At 39.7% G+C, this 23,313-nt stretch overlaps 1 protein-coding gene across 5 annotated transcripts in view; it reads right to left on the minus strand.

The window, feature by feature from the left end:
- The window catches only part of JAKMIP2 (janus kinase and microtubule interacting protein 2), a 154,832-nt gene that overhangs the window by 35,971 nt on the left and 95,548 nt on the right, over positions 1–23,313 (minus strand). For 4 of the 5 annotated variants that reach the window (XM_012727900.1, XM_004686856.2, XM_012727898.1 and 1 more), the window contains exons 2-6: positions 19,922–20,197; positions 7,732–8,229; positions 4,652–4,861; positions 2,588–2,686; positions 321–467 (exon numbers count right to left, since the gene is read on the minus strand). In XM_012727900.1, coding sequence (XP_012583354.1) covers positions 321–467; positions 2,588–2,686; positions 4,652–4,861; positions 7,732–8,229; positions 19,922–20,050 — 1,083 coding nt within the window. In that variant the 5' untranslated portion in view covers positions 20,051–20,197. The other variant, XM_012727899.1, reaches the window with a different exon arrangement.

Genomic DNA, 23,313 nt, shown 5'->3' on the forward strand with positions numbered 1-23,313 from the left:
CTACAGAGAGCATGTTAGTAAAATTCTTGAAAGGAAGTTTCGGGGGCTGTGTTGCGATGCTTCCTATTTCAGATCTTTTGGAGAGTGAGCACGTTCCTGGAAGCACACCTACTGGCTCTGTAAATTTAGAAAGCTCAGAAAATTCACAGCCAGCAACTTTCTCTTGCTTTCTTCCTTAAAGTTTCCTTGCTTACATAAGGGAAAACCAAAATTCTCATAAATAGCTTTGTATTTATGAGAAACTAGAAAGAACAGTAAGTTAGGTTGGGGGAGCAATAGACAGAAAGAAAAGGCAGTTCTGCAGAGCATGTGATACACACCATTTCTGAATTTTCCTTGGTAACGGCTTTTAGTTTCTCTTCCATGCGCTGCAAAGACACCATCAGTTCATCGTTTCTCTTGGCGAGGCACTTATTCCTTTCCAGAAGAGGCTTACATTGTTTTTCAGTTTCCCGTACACGTTTTAACTGGAAAGACAGAAGGCACAGCTTGTCTCTTGGGTTGAGGAGGGATATGAGGACAGAAAGGAGTAATTGGGGAAGAAGTGTCCTGACTCATTAAGGATGCTTATTTTACAAAAAGATTTACTGAGGGAAAAAAACAACCTTGAAACTGTATTTGTATTTGTATTTAGGAATAACTTGTCCTTAACGAGCCTTGAAGGTGTAACATACTGTACTCTAGACATTTTATGCCATATATCTTTGTATTTATGAGAAACTAGAAAGAACAGTAAGTTAGGTTGGGGGAGTTGTATGGGACAGAGGAGGATGCTAAGCAGCACCCCTAGCCTCTGTCAACAGACACCAGCAACATCCTCCCTGTTGTCACTACCAAAAACACCCAAAGTGTTATCCAGACCGCCTTTACTTGAGAACCACTGACTGAAATTTATAAGGGCTGTATTGGGGTGATTGCTAATAGTCCTTCTGCTTTTATTCTGAAAATTTTCCCCTTTAATTAGATGATATAGCATATGGTCACTTGAAACATTCCTGTGTCATGGCCAAACATAGCTTTCCATTGAATTTCCATATTCAAGTTCTTATTCTTTTCATGTATCCTAACATTTTAGGAAGTACTACACAAAAAACTTAAATATCTATGAATATTTACAGTTTCCCTTGAGTTCTAAAATAGTATTCTCTATCTTTTCTGGAGATCATTGACAAGGTGTATGTACATAAGTTTACATAGTATATGCTACTTGTAAAAAATGCAGATAAACTTAAAAAAAAAGCAAATATCTGTAACTCTTTTGTATATACATCAATATCCATTGTCCCACAGAACCCAGAACATGTTCTTTTAAAAGTAATACCTGAAATACAATGAAAGTAGAGAATAGCTGTATGTATGTGCATGTGCATATTGGGCTATCATACTTTTTCATGAAACACTAAAACAAAAAATGTGAGAGTTTTATCACTATCAAAGACGTTAAGTCAAAAGATAAGAAAAATATTTCAAAATGATAGAGTGGGTCAATATACCAAAAACATATTATACATCTTAATTTACTTGTACATAATAATATAACTTCAAATACATATGAAGAAAAACTGACAGAACTAAGATCAACAGATTGTGAAAACTGAAATCTGTTGGGAGAAGCCAACACAGTATCATTTAGTAAGGTTATAGAAGGTTTTACACAAGACTATTAATAATAAAATTTATTCAAACTGCATCTAACAATTGAGGAGTGTGAACTTTTCATAAGAACATGGGACATTTAAAAAATTTACCATATGCTACAGTCACAAATTTCAACAAATCTTAAAGAAACTGAATAATAGAAAGTATGTTTTTTCACTATATTAGAGTTAGGGTAGAAATCAGTAACAAAGAGCTAACTCAAAAATCTCCAAAAGCTTGAAAAGTAAGCCACATACTGCTAAGAAATCCACAGGTGAAAGAAGAAATTACACATTATTAGAAAAGATTTTGAACTAAATAGCAATGCATTACAACATTAGAAAAACATGAAGTAAAAGATACATACTTAGAATGTAAACTGTAAACTACAGAACAAGGTAGGTTAAATACAGATGTCCAAAAATAATGTAAGAGAATTCTAAATATTTATAAGAAATTAAAGTTAGCACAATAGCAAATGGGCAAGAGATAAAGGGAAAATCACACAGAATACCCATAAGGACAATGGGCATTTTCATAAGTTCCTTGCTCTCATTATTAAGAAGGAGATTAAAAATTTAAAATCATACTAAGAATGTATTTCAAAACCAAAAACATAACTCAAGTGAACAATTTACTTTGTACGCTCAGCAAAAATGCCTAACAAAAAGAGTATGATTCTATTTAAAATACATTACAAACTACCAATAAACACCTAGAGAGGTAGAAGGCTGGTGAGGAAGGGAGGTTGAGAGGTGTCGGCAGCTCCCCTTTTGTTCACCTGCGTGGTGGTTATATGGGTGTATCACTTCAGGCGTATTGTTTGAATTTTACCTTTATTATTTGTATGCTTCTCCGTATTACATTATATTTTTATAACATCAATTTAAACTTTCACCTAAACACAACACTTAACCAAAATATAAAATAAATTCTCATTAGAACTTACCAATTCATTTCGTTCATCTCCAAGCAAGGTATTCCTGTCTTCTAATTTTCTTATAGTGGCATTCAATTCAGCTATTCTCTTTTGATTTCTTCGTAAATCCTACACATTAAATTAAATCAGATATGTCTTCAACAACACTTTCCATAGAGTTTTGGAATAGTGCTCATAAAAGAAAGAAACTTAATTCCTTTCATCTGGCTTAGGAGGGGAGAGTAAAATATTCTCTTACTTAGGGAAGAGTGACTATTGACCCTCTCCTAACACCCAATATGTACTACTTGGGCTTAAGACCAAGCCTGGCTGAAATTGCAAATGAATTCCATATGGCAGATACTCCCCAGAACCCTGACTCCTGGGGCAGATAGATCAGTCTATCAGAAGGGTGAGCTATGAGGCTAAAGATCATGTGGTGATTGTGTGAGGTTCAAGGAACATTCTTTACATCATGGCTGCACATGACTTCTCATGACTTAGACAGGTGTCCTGTTAGTACACTTAGCCCAAGAGAAGATAAAGTAGGAGGTAGGCATGGGCTTTTGTAAATTCTTACAAAGTCCTGGAGAAAAAGGTCAGAGGGAGAAGGCTGGTGCGTTACCTTTAAGTACAAAAGGCAACAAGTTATAGGACAGCCCTTGCCGATATATTTTGCTGAGAGCAAATGGATTTCTCACTGTCATAAATACTGTGGATCACTTTGCCCATAAAGTTGTGGCTTAATTCTGTCTTCAGAGTCCATGGGGCCTCTATTATCATATACTGGCAATTCCATTATCATCTTATCTTTTGGTAGTGCTATCCTGTTGACAAAGTTATTCCACACAATTATATCCTTAGATTCACAATATATTAGAAGATTGAGCAGAACAGGTACGATTCAGGAAGGCAATGACTTATTTTAAGGTCTTGTGGCTAATGTCAACAGATGAGTAATATGTATTGAAATTTAACCACATTTTATATATAATCTTCTCTCCACATTTGATATATAATCTTCTCTGGACTGCAGACCAGACTTATAGAGCATGCTATTCTTGAGCAGTGAAATGATTTGTCTAAAGCCACACAACAAATCAATCAATCTATCTATCTATCTATCTATCTATCTATCTATCTATCTATCTATCTATCTATCTATCATCTCCTGAACTCCAATTGTAAATTATTCATCACTCAGTTCTAAGTACTACTGTGGAATACATCTCTGTTCTTAAGAAATACATTTTCATTTTTATAGCAGCTAAGTAAGATATGAAAGTCAATTATACCCAAAATGATTTTTCTAAGTGTACTTTAAAAAATAATTTATCATATAAAGTGAAGGAAATTCATGGAAATAAGTATCAAATTCAATCAGAGTACAGCTTTCAGGTGAGGATTATAAATTATTTAGTCTAGATAGTTCTATACTTTGACTCCAGTGGGCAATAACAATCTTTACCAATCTCCAACTGAATTGGACACACAAGGAAAAATTACCAGGCTTGGCAAAAGAGAACATATTTTCATAATAAGTTAAAGTGTGACTAGGTGTTGCCTGGTTAGAAAAATTCTATGAAGGATTGAAACAGACCTGTATTTCTCTTGTGATCTGCTCACACAGTGAAGACCAATTTGTTATGTATAAGTTAGAAAATTCTATTCCCCAAATACCAGCTGTTTTACAGTAGGAGGTAGAACTGATTTCTTTATCATAATCAGGAAAAGAGCTTAAGTGAAGTAAAACTTGGGCACGAGATAAAAGATGGCTCTTCGGCCCTCCCTGGTAGTGCAGCGGATTAAAGCACAGTACTGAGAATCTAAAGCCGCTCCTGCATGAGTTCGATTCCCACCTACCCCGGAGGTGACCACATGGCGTGGCAGACCTCTCCTGACCTGCCCGCTGCTCCCCTCAGCAGTGTACTTCGTCGATCTGCCTGTTCTGTTCCCCACTCTGTCTCTGGTGAAGCCTCTCGCCACCCCTGAGCCTCTGGCCTGTCCCCCAGTTCTGTATGCACAAATAAATAAATCTGTAAAAAAAAAAAAAAAAAAGATGGCTCTTGAACTCTGAAACTTGAATAGACTTACTGGGCTGCTGCAATGTTCCGAGCCATCTCCTGCTCTCCCTGGAATTTCTCTTTTTGGACTGCTCATGTTACACTCAGCCTCTTTGACCAGGAAGAGTTGTTCATCCAGAGCCTCCTTCTGCAGCTGCAATTTCTGTACATAGCCCGTTTGCGTCTCCAGTTCCTTTTCCAGGGAAAAGATGATTCTGTCCTTGGCTTTGATTTCATCCATCTGAATTAAATGACACCCAGGGCATTTTGCTTAACAATATTGTAAAGAAACACACTTTTACAATGGTATAAATATAACTTCTTTTTGTTCGTTGACATGGAAAAGTCATAAATACAAGTTATTGATTTCATGAGTATGACAAAGTATACTGCAGTGAAGGAGTATCCTAGCCTAAGAAGAGTAGTTATTTCCTCTTTAGTATATCCTATGTATTTGATTTCATATATCATTTGAAATGGTATGGGTTGGCTGGATGTGGGAAAGAAACGTTACCAGGTGTGAAATGTTCCATGACAATGTTCCCCAGGACAATTTTTGTTGTTACTTCTTGCTTTGGGCTGTTCAAATAGCAGTAGCCACTATAAAGAGATCATTTCTAACTGAAGAAGCTGAACCTTTTCAGTAGCCTCACCATTTCCCAAGGCTAGTGGAACATGTTTGCATTCAGACAAGAATTTGGAGCTGAGTCCTTCTATGGCTTTCCACTCCCATCCATATGGTGGAGGTTAGTTCTCAGCAAACTTTTAGCATTGCAGTTAGGAATCATGGTTGGGACAAAAACAGAACAGGGATAGCAAATACCTGGTCATATTAGCCACTGTTCCCTCCCTATATCTGTGGGATATATTTATTGACCTCCACACTCATTTCTGCTAAGCCTGAAAATGACCTAAGAAATATTTCTCTACTAAAACCTACAGGCACTTGATACAAGGGTTTATTTGGGCGGTAAACTTCTTGCCACACCCAGATAAGAGCTAGGGTTGTGAATATTTATGAACACTTTTGAAGAGAGCCTAGCAAGAAACCTTTTGTCTCATTTCTTTTCATTTTATGTGAAATGGAGATAAAAAAGAAATATAAAATACAACTAGGAGTATATTATTGTCTTTATAAAAATATCTCCAACTATAAGAAATCACTTTATAAATCTTTGCTGTGTTCCTTGGACCAAAAAAAAAAAAAAAAGAGAGAGAGAAAGACAGAAATTATGTTAAATAGTCTCATAGTTCCACATGTAAATATCTCAGAGCTATTATCTCCAAGATGCACTTGGTAAAGTCTGCATGATCTTGTGGTACAATCTGGTAACTTGGTGAACTTTTATTAATAGGGAATGCAAGTATTGTCTTTAGTTCCTTTCCACTTGTAGATGGTTTGAGTCCAGTGTCATGCTTAACTACACAGCCCATTCATTTGTCAAGCGGGTCATCTACACTGGTAGTTTCAGTTTACTGTAGCTCTCTATCTACTTGCTCCTAGTGGATTCTGCTGGGAAATCATTCCTGCCTGGAATCATCTTTGCCATCATAACTCAGAGATTCACACACATTATCTCATTTACAGCATGGAGGATTTCTGGGTGCTGGAGGTGGGGGCAGGATAAGATGAGGGAGAAATGAAGACAAGTGCATCTGTATTATCAAAAAAAGTTGCTTGTGTTATTCTGTTTACACCTAATTTTAAAACCATTCTTCAAATGGCTTAGATTTGTTACTAAAGGGATTTCAGGTCTATGTTAGCAATATGCTAAAAATTATAGAACAATTATAGAAAAATTATAGAACAATAAGTGAATATATTTGTAGATTTTACATTGAAAATCATCAATAAGCCAAAATATTATAAGTAAAGTTTCCTTTTCATTGACATACCTACTTAGTCCAGAGTTTACAATTCTGACTCTCTTCATTGTGACATTTCCAAAATCAAACACAGGGCAGAGAACAATATTTCTGTGCTGTGTTTGGTGTTTATTGCCAACAAGTGCAATAGAATGATTTCAGATAAAGAATTCAGAAAGTATGACAAAGGCAATATTTTATAGTCACAATGTATTGCAGAACAAAGAAAATGACATATGTTTTAAGCTTTCTAAAATGTTCTAAGGATGCCATGTTTACTTAAAATTGAAATCCTAGAGCTATATCCAAGGAGCATAATTAGAGTTCTTAAAAAATTGCTCAGAGTCCAAAGACACAAGAAGGAAAGTGTAGTTTGCCTAAGAAAATATTGGTTTTAGAGAAGCTGAAAGTACATTATAAAAGGAGGTGGTTAATTTGGTAAGATATAAGCAATGCGAGGTATTCTGAGAATAAATACACTTAACTGCCTTTTCTTCTAAAATGATTGGATATGGTCAACCTAAGACATTATAGCTTTCAAACAATAGCATGTTTTATTTTTAAGCACAATGAGAGACCAAAATGGCTTTTGGTTGTACAGATGAAAAAGAAAGACCCAAATCTGTAGGGGTTGAAGTAGTCTTGGAAATTGGTAAGAGCAAACAGCTACTTGGGAATGACAGCCAATTAAAAAATTATAATGACCTTTGTTTGTTTGGGGAAAAAGATCTATTTTTAAAATGCCTAGGGATTTTATGGCTCTTTCCTTCATGGTTCCTAGAAAGCAGGCAGGTGTAGCACGCAGGATGTTTCCTGCTGCTGCCACGTTCAGACATCGGAAAGCCAGAGCCACTTTCCCTGCTCCTGTAAAAGCTCAAAAACACTTCAATACTGGGCAACCCACAAAAACAGGATGACAGTGTAAAAATATTTCTGGAGCCATCCAAGAATCAGAGAAGGCTCTCCATACGAGTGCGAATGGAAAATCCAATTTTTAAGAAAGGTGACTGCAAAATTGTTCACATTTTACAATTCCAAGTAAGGCCCGGCATATCCAACTCCATATTTACCTACCTACTTACTCACTGATCTGTCTTGCACTTTAGATAAAGCACCAGATAATGACGCACACAGAGCAATGTTCCTAACCCACTTATGAGAGACACTTGAGAAAGCAAATCCCAGGCATTCCGAAAGCTGGGCAGAGAATAGTTCTGCTCTGCTTTACTGCTTTTCGTTACTAACCAGCCTTCGGATATCCCGCTCCGACTCCCACTTGATCTTTGAGATGGCCTCCTGGTGGGACTGATGCTCACTCCTAAGGTCCCCGGCCTTGATTTTATCCGCTTGGATCATATTGCTTAGAGCCTCGTCCACCTGCTTCTTGGCAGTTTTCAGGTCCGAAATTTCCTGTAAGAGCTTAAGGCGCTCTGCGTCAAACAGTTTCCGGGCCTCCTCCCGGGCCTCAATGGTGAGCGCTGTCCTTACTTTGTCACTGCTGCCATCCCGGAGAGCACACAGGGCCGACTTGAGCCTCTGAATCTCCCCATCCCGCACCTTCACTGTCCTTGACATCTCCTGTTCATGCTGTTTGATGAGATTCTCCCTCACGGCCTGCAGCTCCTTCATTTTCTCCTCATGGAGCTTGGCTTTGAGTTCTGTCACCAGGACAGTGTGCTTGCGCTGCTCTAGCTCACGAATCCTTTTTGTCTCTTGAGTCTTCTCTCTTTCAAGTTTAGATACCTAAAGGCAGGGAGGCAAGAGGATGAAAAGTATGAGCCTCAAAGGAAAGGTGGCTCCTTGGCAGGATCTGTGGCTCGGACCCCTGTGATCTCTTAATTCTGGTCTCTTTTCAAATTCCAGGCCACAGTGTGCTCTGAGGGGAGGGAGCCACAGGCTTCAAAGCTGGGAATACACTGTGTGAAGGAGGAAATACCTGAGGGCGCTTACATTACTTTTTTCAAGCAAATATTTGATGTTCTCGGGCCTTACTATTCCATGTGTGGTTTGCAGACCAGCGGCTCAGATATCACTAGAACTTTATCAATAAAGGCAGAATCTGGGGCGCCATCCCAGGCCTATGCTTTTAGCAAATGCTTAGGCAACAGGCACACACAGCCCGACTGAAGGAGCTCCAAATAGAAGAGCTGCAGATGTGCCTAGCTAGATCCAAACTGAAAAGTGGGGGTGATTTCTAGATAGTTCATAGCTCGATATCATAATCAGATTAATGAATTGGTTCTAAAAATATAAAATATTTTCTTTTCTTTTTCTTTTTTTTTGAAGAGACAATGAAGTTGCTCACAGGGAAGGTAAGAATGAAGACAGTTGATGTGGCCTCAACCTGACCATCTAACTGTAAACAGGGTTCCACTCCCAAACTGCACACACACACACACACACAGACACACAACTACCCTGGACAAAGGAAAGAATTGGGCAGCCCCAGGAGTAATATTTAGTTCAGTGATTTTGAATCTCTGCCATTTGTAAAACTGGAAGCATTTCACAAAATAATCAGCTCCAAAATGTTAAGATTCAAACTCCTGATTGAAACCACTGTAATTATAATGTCAAGTGTCTGAGACTTCACTTACCTTAACTATTTACCTACCTTTAGTTAGAACAGTACTTTCTAGGTCCACAGGAATTTCATAAATATTTTATTTTGAAGACATAATTATTTCCATATTAGTTATTCTAAAAGAACTCAGGGTACAACAAGACTTGGCAAAATAAGTAGCCAGGCAACCTGACATGCTGGTTTCTGATCATCCTCCTGTTTAGACCTATGGAAGCCTGCTATTTAATGCACTCTAGTGAAGCTGCCCAGATGGTGGCTACTGTGGCACTGGGGCACTGGACTAGTCAGAATTTATTCTTGGTCTGAGTGTAATTTATATTCCAGATGTTAAGGACTTAGTATGAGGTAAAGAATGAATTATCTCACTAAATCTGTATGTTGATTACATGTGGAAATATTATTTTGGATAAATTAGGTTAAATAATGGGTACTATTTAAGCTAATTCTGTTTTTTTAACTTTTCAAAATTATGGTTGCAAGAAATTTAAAAATCATATACATGGCTTTTGTTTGTGCCTTCTCATTGTCCTCTTGGACAGCACAGCACTACTCTAGAGTTCTTAGAGGTTCCCTTAATGAATCTAGTTTTCCCTATACTTGTGGTGATATTTTCTTAGTAAAACCTATTTTTGATCTATTTTATGCCTGCTAAACAATCATCCCGGGCTTTCTGTTGTGGAACAAAATCCTAATACCTCGCTTGATATTTCAGCGTCTCAGAAGATTTGGCTGGACTTCCAGCTGCCATGCTTCCTCCCAGTCACACATACATGATCTGCCCTTCCTTCAGCTCCTTCTGGTGTCCTTTCACTCCAGATCATGCTGGAAGTTGTCAACCTCTCAGTCACATGGCCCTGATTGCTTAGGACAAAACTCATTGCTCTTGACTTTTTTTTCTCAGTACATTTTACTAATCTCTCCTTACTGGTACTTCCCACATTATCAATTTTTTTTTTTTTTAAGCAGGCTTGTCTGTCCTTACCATTTCCTCTCTTACCCTTAGCTTAGATCAGAAACTCGCAAATGGTCACCAGTGAGGCTTGTTCATCTCTGTCTACCCAGTGGTTGCCAGCACAATACATAATAAGGAGCCAAAGAATGTGTGTGGAATTAAAGAACGTATGTCAGTATGATTCCTGGACCGGTCCCCTAACCAGATATAAGAACAATATATTATGTCTTACAGGTTAGAGAGAACACCCCTGTGGTTACCCAGAACAAGCCCTTATCTCTTCCTTGGGTAAAACAAAACACATAAAAATATAAGAAAGCTACCTTGTTCTTTCCTTGATGCTTTTCTATGTGCTTCAATAAGCTGAAGGTGACATTTTTTTTTTCAGTAAAGTCTGGTCCTGATCTGTTCTACTCCTGCTCGATAGTCACCTAAATCTAAATCTTACTCTCTATTTTCCTAAAATAAACTAAAATCGATCTTTTACAATGTGGTTGGGCAAACTATGGCCCACTCACCAATCTTTTCTGCTCCCAATTTTGGTTAATAAAATTTTACTGGAACACAACCATGGGCATTCATTTGCACATATCTTCTGTGGCTGTTTTCATACCATAATGAATTTGAGTAGTTTATAGAGACTGTCTGGCCACAAACCCTGATTTTTTACTATCTTAGAAAGTTTACTTTTACATGATGTAATTTTTGAATAGAAAGGTTTCATTTCTTGATGATTTAGAAGTTCTGATAAGGCCTTGGGAAAATTGTACTTTGGATCAATTTTCAATTTTCTTTAGGAAATTAGTCATTTTCAATTTCAGCAGGATATCGTTATATTATGGATTTGCAAAAGTATCAACCCTAAGGACTGTTAGGTAATAAGTTACTGTGGAAAGTTGAACAGTTCCACCTAGAACAATGAAGTTCACATTTCACTTTCACCATCAGCTATCTCTAAGAAAGTTATTTTGAGAATCTTTGATTGCACTTAAAAATAGCTGTAAAGGCTTTTATTTTTTTTTTTAAGGATTAATGTAGATAATGTATGAGAAAATACCTCAACTACAAAGTGCCATGAAGTGTAAGGTAATATTAATGGCTATAAAAGGGTTACTCATGATTTAGAACTACTTATGTCAAATTCGCTGCAGTTGCATTGGAATACCCCACTATCTGATTCTGCCCTTTCTCTCAAACTGTGAGCACTAATCTTTCTTGTGCTGAATGGAAAGGAGGTAAAGAAAAAATAAAAAAATATATAAAAATGTAGGTGAATGCAAAACATTCTGACATGAAGACAACAAATATAAGTAAACACTGGTCTTTTTGTGTAGCACTTAAATGGGTCCAAAGGACCTGATGAAAATTCAAAGGCACTGAATTACAGCTGGCATTTTTTATGTCAACTTATTTTAGTTGTCATGGAAACCAGCATATTTTTGCAGAATTTCTAGGTATGATTTTATTTTAAAGCTGGAGAAAAGTGTTTCACGATAAAGCCAATACAAAGGATGTGATTGACACTGAGAGGGGAAAAAGAGCCAACAAGATTTTTTTTTGGCAAAATAATTCCCTGAAAATTATTTGCAGCTCAGACTGTATCACCAAGGAAATAGATTTTAAACTCTTAATATAATGCATGGTAATCTGTCTATAATAAATCTTGAAATGGAAAAAAATATAAATAAGGTCAATTTTGAGTAATGAAAATTTTTTATGGAGAAAATGTCAGCTGAATCACATTAACAACATTATGGAAGCTTCACTCATGTCAGTATTGCTAATGTCCTTAGAAACTGTGTGATATAATTAGTATTTGTTTCATGTGCATGTCAAGTAAGAGAGATGAGGCACAGTCTCTCCATAAGTGACATAAGAGGACTAATTAGAGTCCTTTGTGGGTCAGACTCAGACCACCTTCTTGGCTCTGAAACTTTGAACAAGATGCTTCACTTCCCTCAGGCTCAATTTCTCATTTGTCAATTAGGATCCCCAATTCTTACGCTTATTGTGAGGACTGACTTAGATAATAGACCAAAAGTGCTCTGGAGGGCCTTCCTGCTTTAGCAGTCACTGCAGCACAAGTTCAATCCCTATCCAGGGAGCTAACCCACATTGCAGCAGCAGACTTTCCTGTCTCACCCACTGCTCCCTGCAGCAGTGTGTTTCAGTTGATCTACCTGTTCTGCTATCGACTCTGTCTCTGATAAATCCTCTCAACCCCTGAACCTCTGGTATACACCCTAGCTTTTGTATGCACAAATAAATAAATCCTTAGAAAAAGTCCCTGGAAAAGCAAAGAGGAAATACAGATGGCTAACAGGCATATGAAAAAAAAAAAATCCAACATTACTTATAATCAAGGAAATGCAAATCTAAGTCACAATGAGATACCACCTCACACCAATAATAATGGCCCATATTAAAACAAAACTGACAACAACAAATGCTGGTGACGATGTAGAGAAAAAGGAATGCTTTTATAATGCTGGTGGGAATGCAAATTGGTCCAACCACTAGGGAAAGCTGTGTGGAGATTACTCAAATTGTTAAGAATGTATCTACCAGATGACCCAACAATTCTGCTCTTAGGAATCTATCCAAAGGACACAAAAACATTAATTTGAAAGGAAACTGCACTCGTGTGTTCACTGCAGCACTATTTACAGTAGCTAATGATATGGAAACTAAGTGCCAAAAAAAAAAAAAAAAGATGGATGATTGGACTAAGAAGATGTGGTACATATACATAATGTACTACTCAGCAATCAAAAAAGACAAACACATGCCATTTGCTGCAACATGGATAGAGCTGGAAGGGATTATGCTCAAGGAAATAATTTAGAAGAAAAATGAAAAATAGCGGATGATTTCACTATAATTATAGGAGGAATACAGGGAAACTGAATATGGGTCAAAAAATTACAAAAATTGTAGGCAACTATCGATCTGAGGCTTAAACGAGGAAAAGGGATCAAAATTTGTGGAAAGAGCACAAGGGACCATCATGATGGCTTATTGGTGATATGGTGGTGGGATATTTTCAGAGACTAAACCTGAGAAGGGAAATCAAATATTTCACAAAAATGAATAGCAGTGTAAAAAAAATGAAAACATTAGTAAAAGAAAAAAACAAAAAACAAAAAACCCTACCCTGGAAAAGGCTAGAACACAGAGGATTATTATTCATCCACGAGAGATATTACAATATAAATTTGGATGAATATTAGTGTAATTCATATTACATCATGCAATATTCCATTAATACCACTAACCATATAAGTACCCATATTGCTGTGGTAAGACCAACATGATCATTGTTATGATAGTAAAACCATAATGATTATTTTCCAAAGAGATGTTGAAAGACAGTATCAGGTTTCTTCAGGATATCTGGAGTTCACTGGCATCTTATCTTAATATGGAAGACAGTTAGATTATGGGTAAGCAGAAGGAGTGGGTGCAAGGTGGTCCAGGACAAGGAAGTGAGCACTGAATAAGGCTTTGAATAATGCAACTCCCAAGCCCCTTCTTCCCTGGAGGTTTTATGTGAAAAAAAAAAAAAAAATCACTCGAACAAGTTAATCCTATGACAGAAAGAGGAAAAGTTACAATTCACCTTGTCAGTTACTCTTCTGTCCTAATTCTAGTCTGGCCTTAGAAAAATACCAACATGATTTCTGCCAAGATAAAGATAATAATGTTGAGCTTTAACATGACCTTAGAAATCAAGGATTGGAACTTGGACAACCTGGTCACAGAAAGGGAGGGTTGAGAGGTTATCAAGGCAAGCCAAGCCAATACAAGCTTTTGGATAAGCTGCACTGGCTGTTTTGGAGATCTAAATCACAGTAGGCCGGCAGGGACTTTCAAGGGCCCTAGTCACTCTCCAACAGGAGATAGGAAGGAGGGAAATGCTGACAATGCAGGAAGCTTTCCTGTAAGGGAACTTTCATACAACCTGGACCAGTACAGAGGATTCTCCTTTTTCATTTCTTGTTGTTAGCCATTATGCCCTCTAAAAACAAAACAAAACAAAAAGGTGCAGATAGCAAGAAATATGATACTCCTAATACAGCCCAGCACTGGAGCTCTGCAGGGGTGGCCTGAAGAGAGATGGGGCTGGCGACTTTCTGAGTGTGCCCAGAGGCCACAGAGCCTAGAGGAAAAAGAGAGATGGGGCTGGCGACTTTCTGAGTGTGCCCAGAGGCCACAGAGCCTAGAGGAAAAAGAGAGATGGGGCTGGCGACTTTCTGAGTGTGCCCAGAGGCCACAGAGCCTAGAGGAAAAAGAGCCTCAGCGTTACCTCGAGAACACAGGAATTCCCATTTTGGCTCCTCATGCTCTATGTGCGACTGGGAGCAAATGGAAGCGTAAGAACTTATTTTATTCCTCAGTGAAACTGGAGCAGTCAGTGTGCCCTGCCTTTGTCCCAAGGTTGTGATGAGGATGAGGGCCGTTCCAGGTTTGGAGACTCCTGTCTGGGTCCTCCCAGAACTGAGTTCAGTCCCGCTTCCTCTACAGCAGAGTCCTGCTCTCTGCTCCCCTGCCTGCCTCCCCTCTGTCACTGAGCTGGGCCCCTGAGGGAGAGTCAGGAGTCAGAAGACCTGTGGAAGCAGAGGGTGCATTTCAGGTCTCGTAGCAAACCCTGCTGTGCTCACACACACTGCACAGTGGACCACGCTGGTACTCAGAGACATGACAGAGGAAAATGCTTTGGCCTAATTGTTGAGTGTTGTACAGGAAAAGACAGATGTGGGTGGAGACACTTTCTCTGCCCAAGCCTGGGATTTCCCACCTAAGGAAATACTATAACTGTACTTATGCCATTGAGTTGGTGGGAAAGTTTTAAAAATACAATGATGAAAACTTCAATCTGGGCAGTTTTCTAAGGCCACATGAGAATTAGGGCAGAAGAGGAAACATGGGGGAGTTGTGACTTTTCCTCCTCCTGTCATAGGATTAACTTGTTCCAGTGATTTTTTCCCCCCATAAAACCTCCAGGGGAACAAAGCATTAGAGAGTTGCATTATTCAAATGTCTTCAAAACACTGGGGATACGTTAAACAGAGTAAAGACAAGGTCTTTATCCATAAATTTTATATTTTATTGGGGTGGGGCGGCAGGGAATAAACTGACAAATATAATTTCAGAGATACAGAATTCTGTAATGAAAATATACCAGGGTGAGCAGCTGAGTAAGCGACCCAGGGGTCCTGTGTTACCTGGATGGGAGGCCTGACACCTGAACAGCCTAACCTATCTCCAGGTAGGAGGAGCTAAAGCAGACAGCTTTCCTTAAAAATTCCTACCATTCTGAAGGACCTAAATGAACTTCCACTTCATCTACCATCTGCTCATTTCATACATCTAAAAATGCAAACCCAGAAATGACAAGGCCAAATAGCATAAAGACTCTGCTCTTTTCTTCTCCATCACAGGTTTCTCTAGCAACAACTCCATCCTAGGCCTGGAGAGAAGCCAAAACGACCGACCCATCTGTAGATGCGTCACTATGCTTGGCAAGTCGTTTAGATAATTTCAACTAGCTAGAATTGACTGTGCCCAATATTGCTGTTTCACCTTTTTGGGGTGGATATGCAGACAGCTACAGGAAGCGGATATGAGAATGTCTCTCTCACACACACCCTCAATTTTGTCTATTTTAAAATCGCATAATAGTGGAAAGAAAAGGTTTGCTAAGGTTTTCTGTATTTTCAAAATCTTCACATTCTCTGAGAGCATAAGCTTCACAAGACATGAACAATTTGATTTTCATGAATGGCTGAATAAGGAAAATAAGGTAGATAGAGCCATGTAGCACTTCATAACCAGGATACATTCTAAGAAGTAAACCACTGGATGATTCTGTAGTTGTGTGAATGTTATAGAGTGAAATTTCACAAATCTAGATGATCAATGAGCTACACACCTAGGCTACAGATAGCTCAGCCTATTGGGATCACCATTATATCTGCCACCCATCACTGATCAAGTGATGCATGACTGTGCATGCAAAGAAATACTATTCAGTCATAAAAAGGAAGAGCATCCCCCTATTTGTGGTCACATGGATGGACCTTAAAGGTATTTTGTTAAGTACGCGAGACAGAATGAAAATATTGCACTCTGTCACTTATATATAGACTCTAAAAGAAGCTCACTAGATGCAGCAAACAGATTGGTGGCTATCAGAGGTAAGGGCGGGTTGGTGGGAGAGTGTTGAAGGGTGGGTAGTAAAATGGGTGAAGGTGGTCATCAAAAGGAAAAAATACCACTTATACTATAAAGTATAAATACTTTCTGGGTACATAATATGTAGCAAGGCAATTATAGTTCACAATTGTAGATTTCAAAATTTCAAGGAGATTGAATCTTAAAAGTTCTAACAAAAAATACAACAAAACTAAACAAAAGAAATCAGACAATTATAAATGAGAGGCATTATTCAAAGCAGGAGGGAGAGGGTACAAAACGAGGGCGGGAAGAACACAGGGGACTAAGGTGATGGTGCACAGGTGACTTGGTGAGGCAACGTCTATGGGGACTACCCCGTTGTAAAATATATACAAATAAAGAATTTAAATATATATAAAAAAGTTCTTATCACAAGAAAAAACGTAACTATGTGATGTGACAAATGTTAACAAGACTTATAATCATTTGCAATATAACTATATATAAAATCATTATACTCTGTATCTAAAACTAATAAACCATAATATGATAACTATTATGTATAAAATCATTGTACTCTGTATCTAAAACTAATAAACCATAATATGATAACTATTATGTATAAAATCATTGTACTCTATATCTAAAACTAATAAACCATAATATGATAACTAAACCTGGAAAGGGAGAGGGAAGGGGAAATGAAGAAACAGCTCTGTCACCTACTAGCATGAGAGACAGGGTGAATTAGACCTTACTGAGCCTCAGTTTCCTCATCTGCAAAATGGGGGTACAACAAAGCCACCACACAGGGTTGTAGTGAAGAAGAGATGAGACAATTGAATGATAACATTTAACAGGCTTAATAAGACTAACTGACTGGGAGCTAAGACCCACACTTCTACCCTCATGGAGTAGATGTTACTCTTCTCCCATTTGACAGGTGAGGAAAGGAAAACAGAGGAATTGAATAACCTGCCAGGGATCACCCAGGTGCTAAGTAACAGGATGAAATGTGCTCACTACAGTGTGTGACAGATATTGAATCTCTAATAGAGTGTCTCTACCTTTTAGCCTCAAGCATTGATGACCCTGCCCTACACAAAGTGTGCTTCGTAAATGTCAATGGGCTGATTTGTCTTTCTGGAAAAATGAGTAATGCCCCACCATCCCAAAGGTGTCCACTCTTTAACTAGTCTATTCCCTATAACTAAATTGCCATTTTATTATCACAGCCTCCAGGCCAAACTGCGAATGCGAAATCCCATCTTGGCATTGTTCATGTTTTTGCTCCGAAAGCTTGGGACTTGGGAAACACAATCATATTTATTTTAATAAAACTGCTTTATGACTTACTTGCCCTCTAAATTCCCTTTGCTCTTTAGGGAAAGCCACTGACAGGCAGTGAGGCTTTGCTTTAGCTCCTGCACTGGGGTTGCCATGAACCGCCACGGTAAAGGGGGGTGTGGAAAGCCAGTAGTGGGAAGGCTGGGCATGGAGCTTTTGTTCAGGGGCTGCCTCTGGTCTCTTGTCAATGGGAAAGAGGTTGGGCTGAGATGCCAGGGCGAGGTGCCAGGCGCTGGATAAACAGGCAGCCTTGTCTGCACTGGGAAGTTACCCTCTTTCAAAGGCTTGAACATGTGGAAAATTGGCATCTGTGTGATCTATTGGGTCTCGGCCTCTGAAATCTGATGGAGTTTGTTCACTGTAAATCAACAGCCGTTTATGATTCCCAGCCCCCAGACCGACAGGCTTCTTCTATGAATGTCATTTGTCTTCCTGTCCTTACTACAATTAAAGGAGTCTGGCTCCCTGGAAATGTTACGTTGCCCCAGGGAAAGTTAAAACCAATGAGATGTTCATAGATTGTCAGGCCTGGCAGGAGTCTCAGAGGGGAGCGTTTATCTGAGAGTCACCTGCATGGGGTTCCTGGGCTGCTCGCTGTAACTGCTAGTCCTGGTCCTCACTCCACCTATGTTAGCTGAATCTTTGGATTATAGGCCCAGGGGGTCTCAATTTTCAACAAGTTCCCCCAGATTATTTTAAGGCACAGATACTGAGAAACACAGACAGGGGAAGCGGACTAAGTCGTCTGAATCACAGACTGAGACACTCAAATCTGTCTCCATGGATAGATAAAGACAAAGCCCCAGTGTTCTGCCTCTCAAGCAAATGTGGGTTTTTCTTGCTATTTTTTTGTTTTGTTTTGAAACCACATGATGTTCTTTTTAAGTTTATGAAAACCATAAGTTTCTTTCACAGACTTTACATTGAGATCAGTCTTCCCAGGGTTTAGGCTTAGCTGAGACAGGAGGTAAAGGGCTTAAGCAGATCTAAGCTCTATTATTGAAACCAAGAAAAACACATTTTTGGAAAACAACTAATGAAAATTTAATATTAATGTCAAGGGAGAAAGGAGTAAATGAAGAGGAGTAAGGACATGTGTTGGTTTGTGATCTGTAGCTCGATCAGGAACATTCTCTTGCTGTTGAGTGAACAATCTAGAAAAGGCAACTTGATACTGAAATTGTTGTCCCTGGTTTGCAGAGTATAAAACATATTACTGTGCCAATATTCCAAAATATTTTTGTATTCATATTTTATCCACACCACTCTGATCAGAGAAGTGTCGCATGTTTATTTAAAAGATGAAATTCAGGGCAGTGAAGAGACTTTTCTATGTCCAGTTAGCAAGTGGCTCAAGAGCAGAGTATATTAGCAAGTATATTACAACAATATTTTTTTGAGAGTTTACTCTGGATCAGGCCGCTCTTTAAGCATTTGACAAAAATATTGCGAATTAATCCTCATGTACTTATTTCATTAAACCCCATTACAGCTCTACAAATAGCATGTTCCTGATGAAGAAATTGAGGCACAAGGAAGAAACATCTTTCATTCACTCCTCTGCTTATAAACCCATGTTGAGCTTTTTGGTTCTGGACATTTATTTTTGGTTCTAAAGGGACAGAGGGACGTTTACATCTGCTTTCATAAAGATCACACTTGTCTGGGGAGGGATAAGCATGAAACGATAAAGTAAACATAAAACCATAAAAATATAACTTGAGATGAAGTCAATCAAGAACCTCCAGGCCATGGGGAGTGACGGGGCACGAGACACATTCTGCTTGACAATGGTCAAAATTATGGTCCATGAGCAACACCGGAAGGCAGTGAGGAAGGCACATGTAGCTGACTGGGGGAAGAACAGGACAAAGGCCCTGAATATGACCTACAGCTCTCTCTTGAGCCAGCAGAGAGGCTGGAGCAGAGCAGTCAAGCAGAGCAGTGGGATGAGTCAGAGAATGAGCGGGAGGTGACGTGCTGTGTAGGGAGAATCCTCTGACTGAGGGAGGAGGGAAGCCATTAGAGGGTTTCAAGTAGTGAGTGACAGGAGAGGTTGCTCCAAGTGCAGTGGGGAATCACTTAGAGAGGGCAGAGGTAGAAGTGGCCCAAGGTCATATAACTATCGCCACTTGGGAGGTAGTGCTGGGGGAAGTCATCTCAATTTTTACATCTGCCTCCTCAAGAGGCAGAGATTATTCTCACGAGCAAGTGATTCTCACCTTCTGTGTATCCTGTGCTCAGTTTTCCTGCCACACACAAGAGGATCTCCGGATGGACAGTGGTCGTGGCCCTCTCTGCCAGTGGGCAGGAGGAGCCCTTGGAGCCAGGCCAGTGCCGCTCTCAAGGCCACGGCCTCAGTGGCCCTCACTCACCTTCGACTTCTCTTGATGCAGCTCGATCTGGATGTCTGTGAGCTTGGTCCTGAGGTCTTCATTGGCAGCTTGAAGGGCGACAATAAGCGCCTCAGGCTTCTCACCCTTGTTTCGCCCTTTCTTGGACATTGTTCCTTTCTAAATGGCGTCTCTGCTTTTTGATTTCTTTCAAACAGGTGCTGCCATGTTACTGCTTCTTATCCCAGAATGTGATGTTATGGCATCTACTGCGTGGTGCTCCTTGATAAGGCCTCCTCAGCTGCTACCCTGGAAGCCCTGGGGAGGGGAGACGGCAATTACTGTTGTGGCAAAGTCTTGGGCTGAGTCAATTGGTCACCCTCACCCTGAGCTGCCTGTGAGAGCCTTGTCCTGAGTGCTCATGTCCACACAGTCTCCTGCCCACTTTTCACACAAATATAGGGGAACTTCCAGATCATATGTCTGTGTAAAATCCTTCAAAGACCTAGGAGTGTGTCTTTCACATCCTGGAGTGCTCCTTATGCCCAAATCTGCCCTTTCTCCTCACTGCATCACTTCCATTTCACTCACTGATACTCTGGCCATAGGAACATGTTTTGATGTTCTTATTCTCTCTTCCCACTAAAAAGAAAGAATTTATTCATTTTTCTCCAATCTCTTACCAGCCTCTCCACATGGTTTGTTCTTATACCTCATCCTCATACCCTGCCACATACACAGTTTAGTCTAATTTTTATGATTTTTTCAGATTTCAGCTTCCATATCACTTCTTCCTGGAAGCACCCTCCAGGCCATTACAGACTCTTATTATTTAATTGAAGTCACTTCCATACATCTGTAAACTTTGTGAGGTAAGAATGTGTTATTCTAATTTGCAACTTGCTTCTCAGAATCTGTCATAAGGCCTGGGACATACCAGGTACTCAATATTCGTGAAAATAAGCCTCCTATGTGATGATGACCTCATGGCTGTCTTGTCAAGAACCCCAATTTTAGGAAAAGACTTGATATGTGAAGACTTAGAATTAGACTGTAGATAAAAACAAGGATTAATTGTAAATGGATTACTCAGTTAGTTGGGTCACACATTCATTTATTCAGTGAATATTGTTAGAGTTCCTTCCACATGCAGCGCTAGGTACAGCATGTTCAAATTGAAAACTAAGAATCTGAAGGCAAGATGAACCCCTCCTCACCTCTCCACCTGTCTATCGACTTGCCTACCTACCTACCTGTCGTCATCATCATCATTATCACAGCTACTTAAAAAATGATGTCTTTAAAAAATGTAAACACCAGTTGTTTCCCAAATGTAGATGAGGGCCATCCTAGAGGGGTGGAAGGAAGGTTCCTAGAACATGGCAGCATTGACATGGAATGTGAGGAGTGAGCAGGAGGCCAAGAGATGGAAAAATAGATGAATCATCCTGAGTGAGAGAAATGGCCAGTGCTGACATACAGCTAAGAGAAAGCACAATAAGTATTTTTTTAAGATTTATTTATTTATGTGTACAGAACTGGGGCACAGGCCAGAGGTGCAGGGGAAATGAGAGCCTTCACCCGACACAGAGTGGGGAGCAGAACAGGCAGGCTGACAAAGTACACCGCTGAGGGGAGCAGTGGGCAAGACAGGAGCAGTCTGCTGAGCCAAGTGGATCACACCCCTGGCTGGGGATCAAACTTGGCTGAAGCAACTGCGGCTAGCTTTGCAGTGCTAGGCTTTAACCCATTGCACCACCAGGGAGGTCCTATTTTTGTGGGAGAAGGAGAGGGGATGGTTTGGGGGAAGTGGGTACTGGTTAATCACAATATGGTAGGTGGGAGTGAATACTGAAAACCTTGCCTGGAAATGACTGTGGGAGACCTGGAATGACAAGGTTAGGATTTGAGAATCATTTCTTTACTAAGCTGTTGAAGTTTTCAGCAAGTGGATGCTCTGACGGAGCAGGGATTTGTGTGCTTTCTCTGGTCAAATTGGGGAGACAGTGGAGTCAGGGAGAGTGGTCTGGAGGCCTCTGAACTTGCTAAGGCAAAGGATGATGAATGCCTAAACAGAACAGCAGCAAGAAGAGAGTCAAAATGAAGGCTGGATCTTAATTTACAAATCCCTAAATGCTTCATAGGAATAAGGAGGTCAGAAAAATGTGAATACTAGGCCATCCAAGTCATGAGGAAACATGACAAGATAATAAAGTTTCCCATGTAACCTTTCAGAAAATGATACTGTGTACATGGAGGTGCTTCAATTCAGACCTAAAGGGGATTCCTACCCTCACCCATATGTTCCTGCAGCTGCTCTGCTCTCAAGGCACCTGGTATTCAACCTTGAGGCCCATGCTGTGTTCCCAGACTTTCTGCCACCCTCCCTAAGAGAACTGGGACCATCCCCTTTGAGGTATGTCTCAGGGGAAGGAGCCAAGGAAAGGTTAGTGGAGAGGGAGATCTTAGGGGAAAGGGAGAACCAGGCTCTCTCTAGCGGTCACAGACCTGGCTACCATATTCCCCCTAGAGTCCTTCATGCTTATTTCACAAATCTTGCCAAATTATTATAGTATCCTGCTGGGAGACTTCCAGAGACCACTATTCTTTGCTACTAGAATTGAAATTAGTTCACTAAGCATTTATTGACTCTAAACTACCAATCTTAGGTTGTAATTGTTAAGGGTTTGGTGGCAAAGTCTATCCAAGAAAATGAAAATATCCCAGCAATCCTAACATTTTAATAACCAACTACACTTTCTACAGGTTCTTACATTCTGAAACACCACATAATTCTTTAGCAGAAATGTGGCCACCTATTTGTTGGAGAAAATATGGCCACTATCTCTTGAATACCATTCTTGGCTTTTTCTAGATGTTTAAAGTCACAAGCATCATTCTTACCCTCAGACAGCTTGCAGCTTGTACTATGAGACACACATCAATAAAGAGAAAACTAATTCTAGAAAGCAGTGAATGATGTAGTTGGCAATGCTGTAGGAGTAGCCTATGGAGAGCCAAGAATGCATGGAAACAATGGAAAAGTGGCATGTGCAGTAAGCTGGAAGGATACTGCCTACCTTACTGCATTTTTACTCTGTGGCAGGCCCTGTGTAAGGTACATTAACTCTAGGTAGACCTTTCAAATATCTACTAAGGATCAGAGTAGTAACTTGAAAATAAATTACACTGATAGAAAATGGCACAATTGCATCTCAAACACACATCTGTCTGTCTCCAAAGCTTCTTGGCCATAATAACACTCCTCTAATGAGAGGGCAGGATTTCACTCTGTTGTAGGTAGACTCACGAGATGGCAATGGCAGCTGGGGCCAGTCCACAAAATATAATGGTACAGCTTAGTGGTTAAGAAATTGGTGTTTGCTGCCTCACTCCAGTCACAAAAAATCAACTCAAAGTGGATTAAAGACCTA

Source organism: Condylura cristata, unplaced genomic scaffold (genome assembly GCF_000260355.1).
Source record: "Condylura cristata isolate star-nosed mole 26May11 unplaced genomic scaffold, ConCri1.0 scaffold00021, whole genome shotgun sequence".
Lineage (NCBI taxonomy): Eukaryota > Metazoa > Chordata > Mammalia > Eulipotyphla > Talpidae > Condylura > Condylura cristata.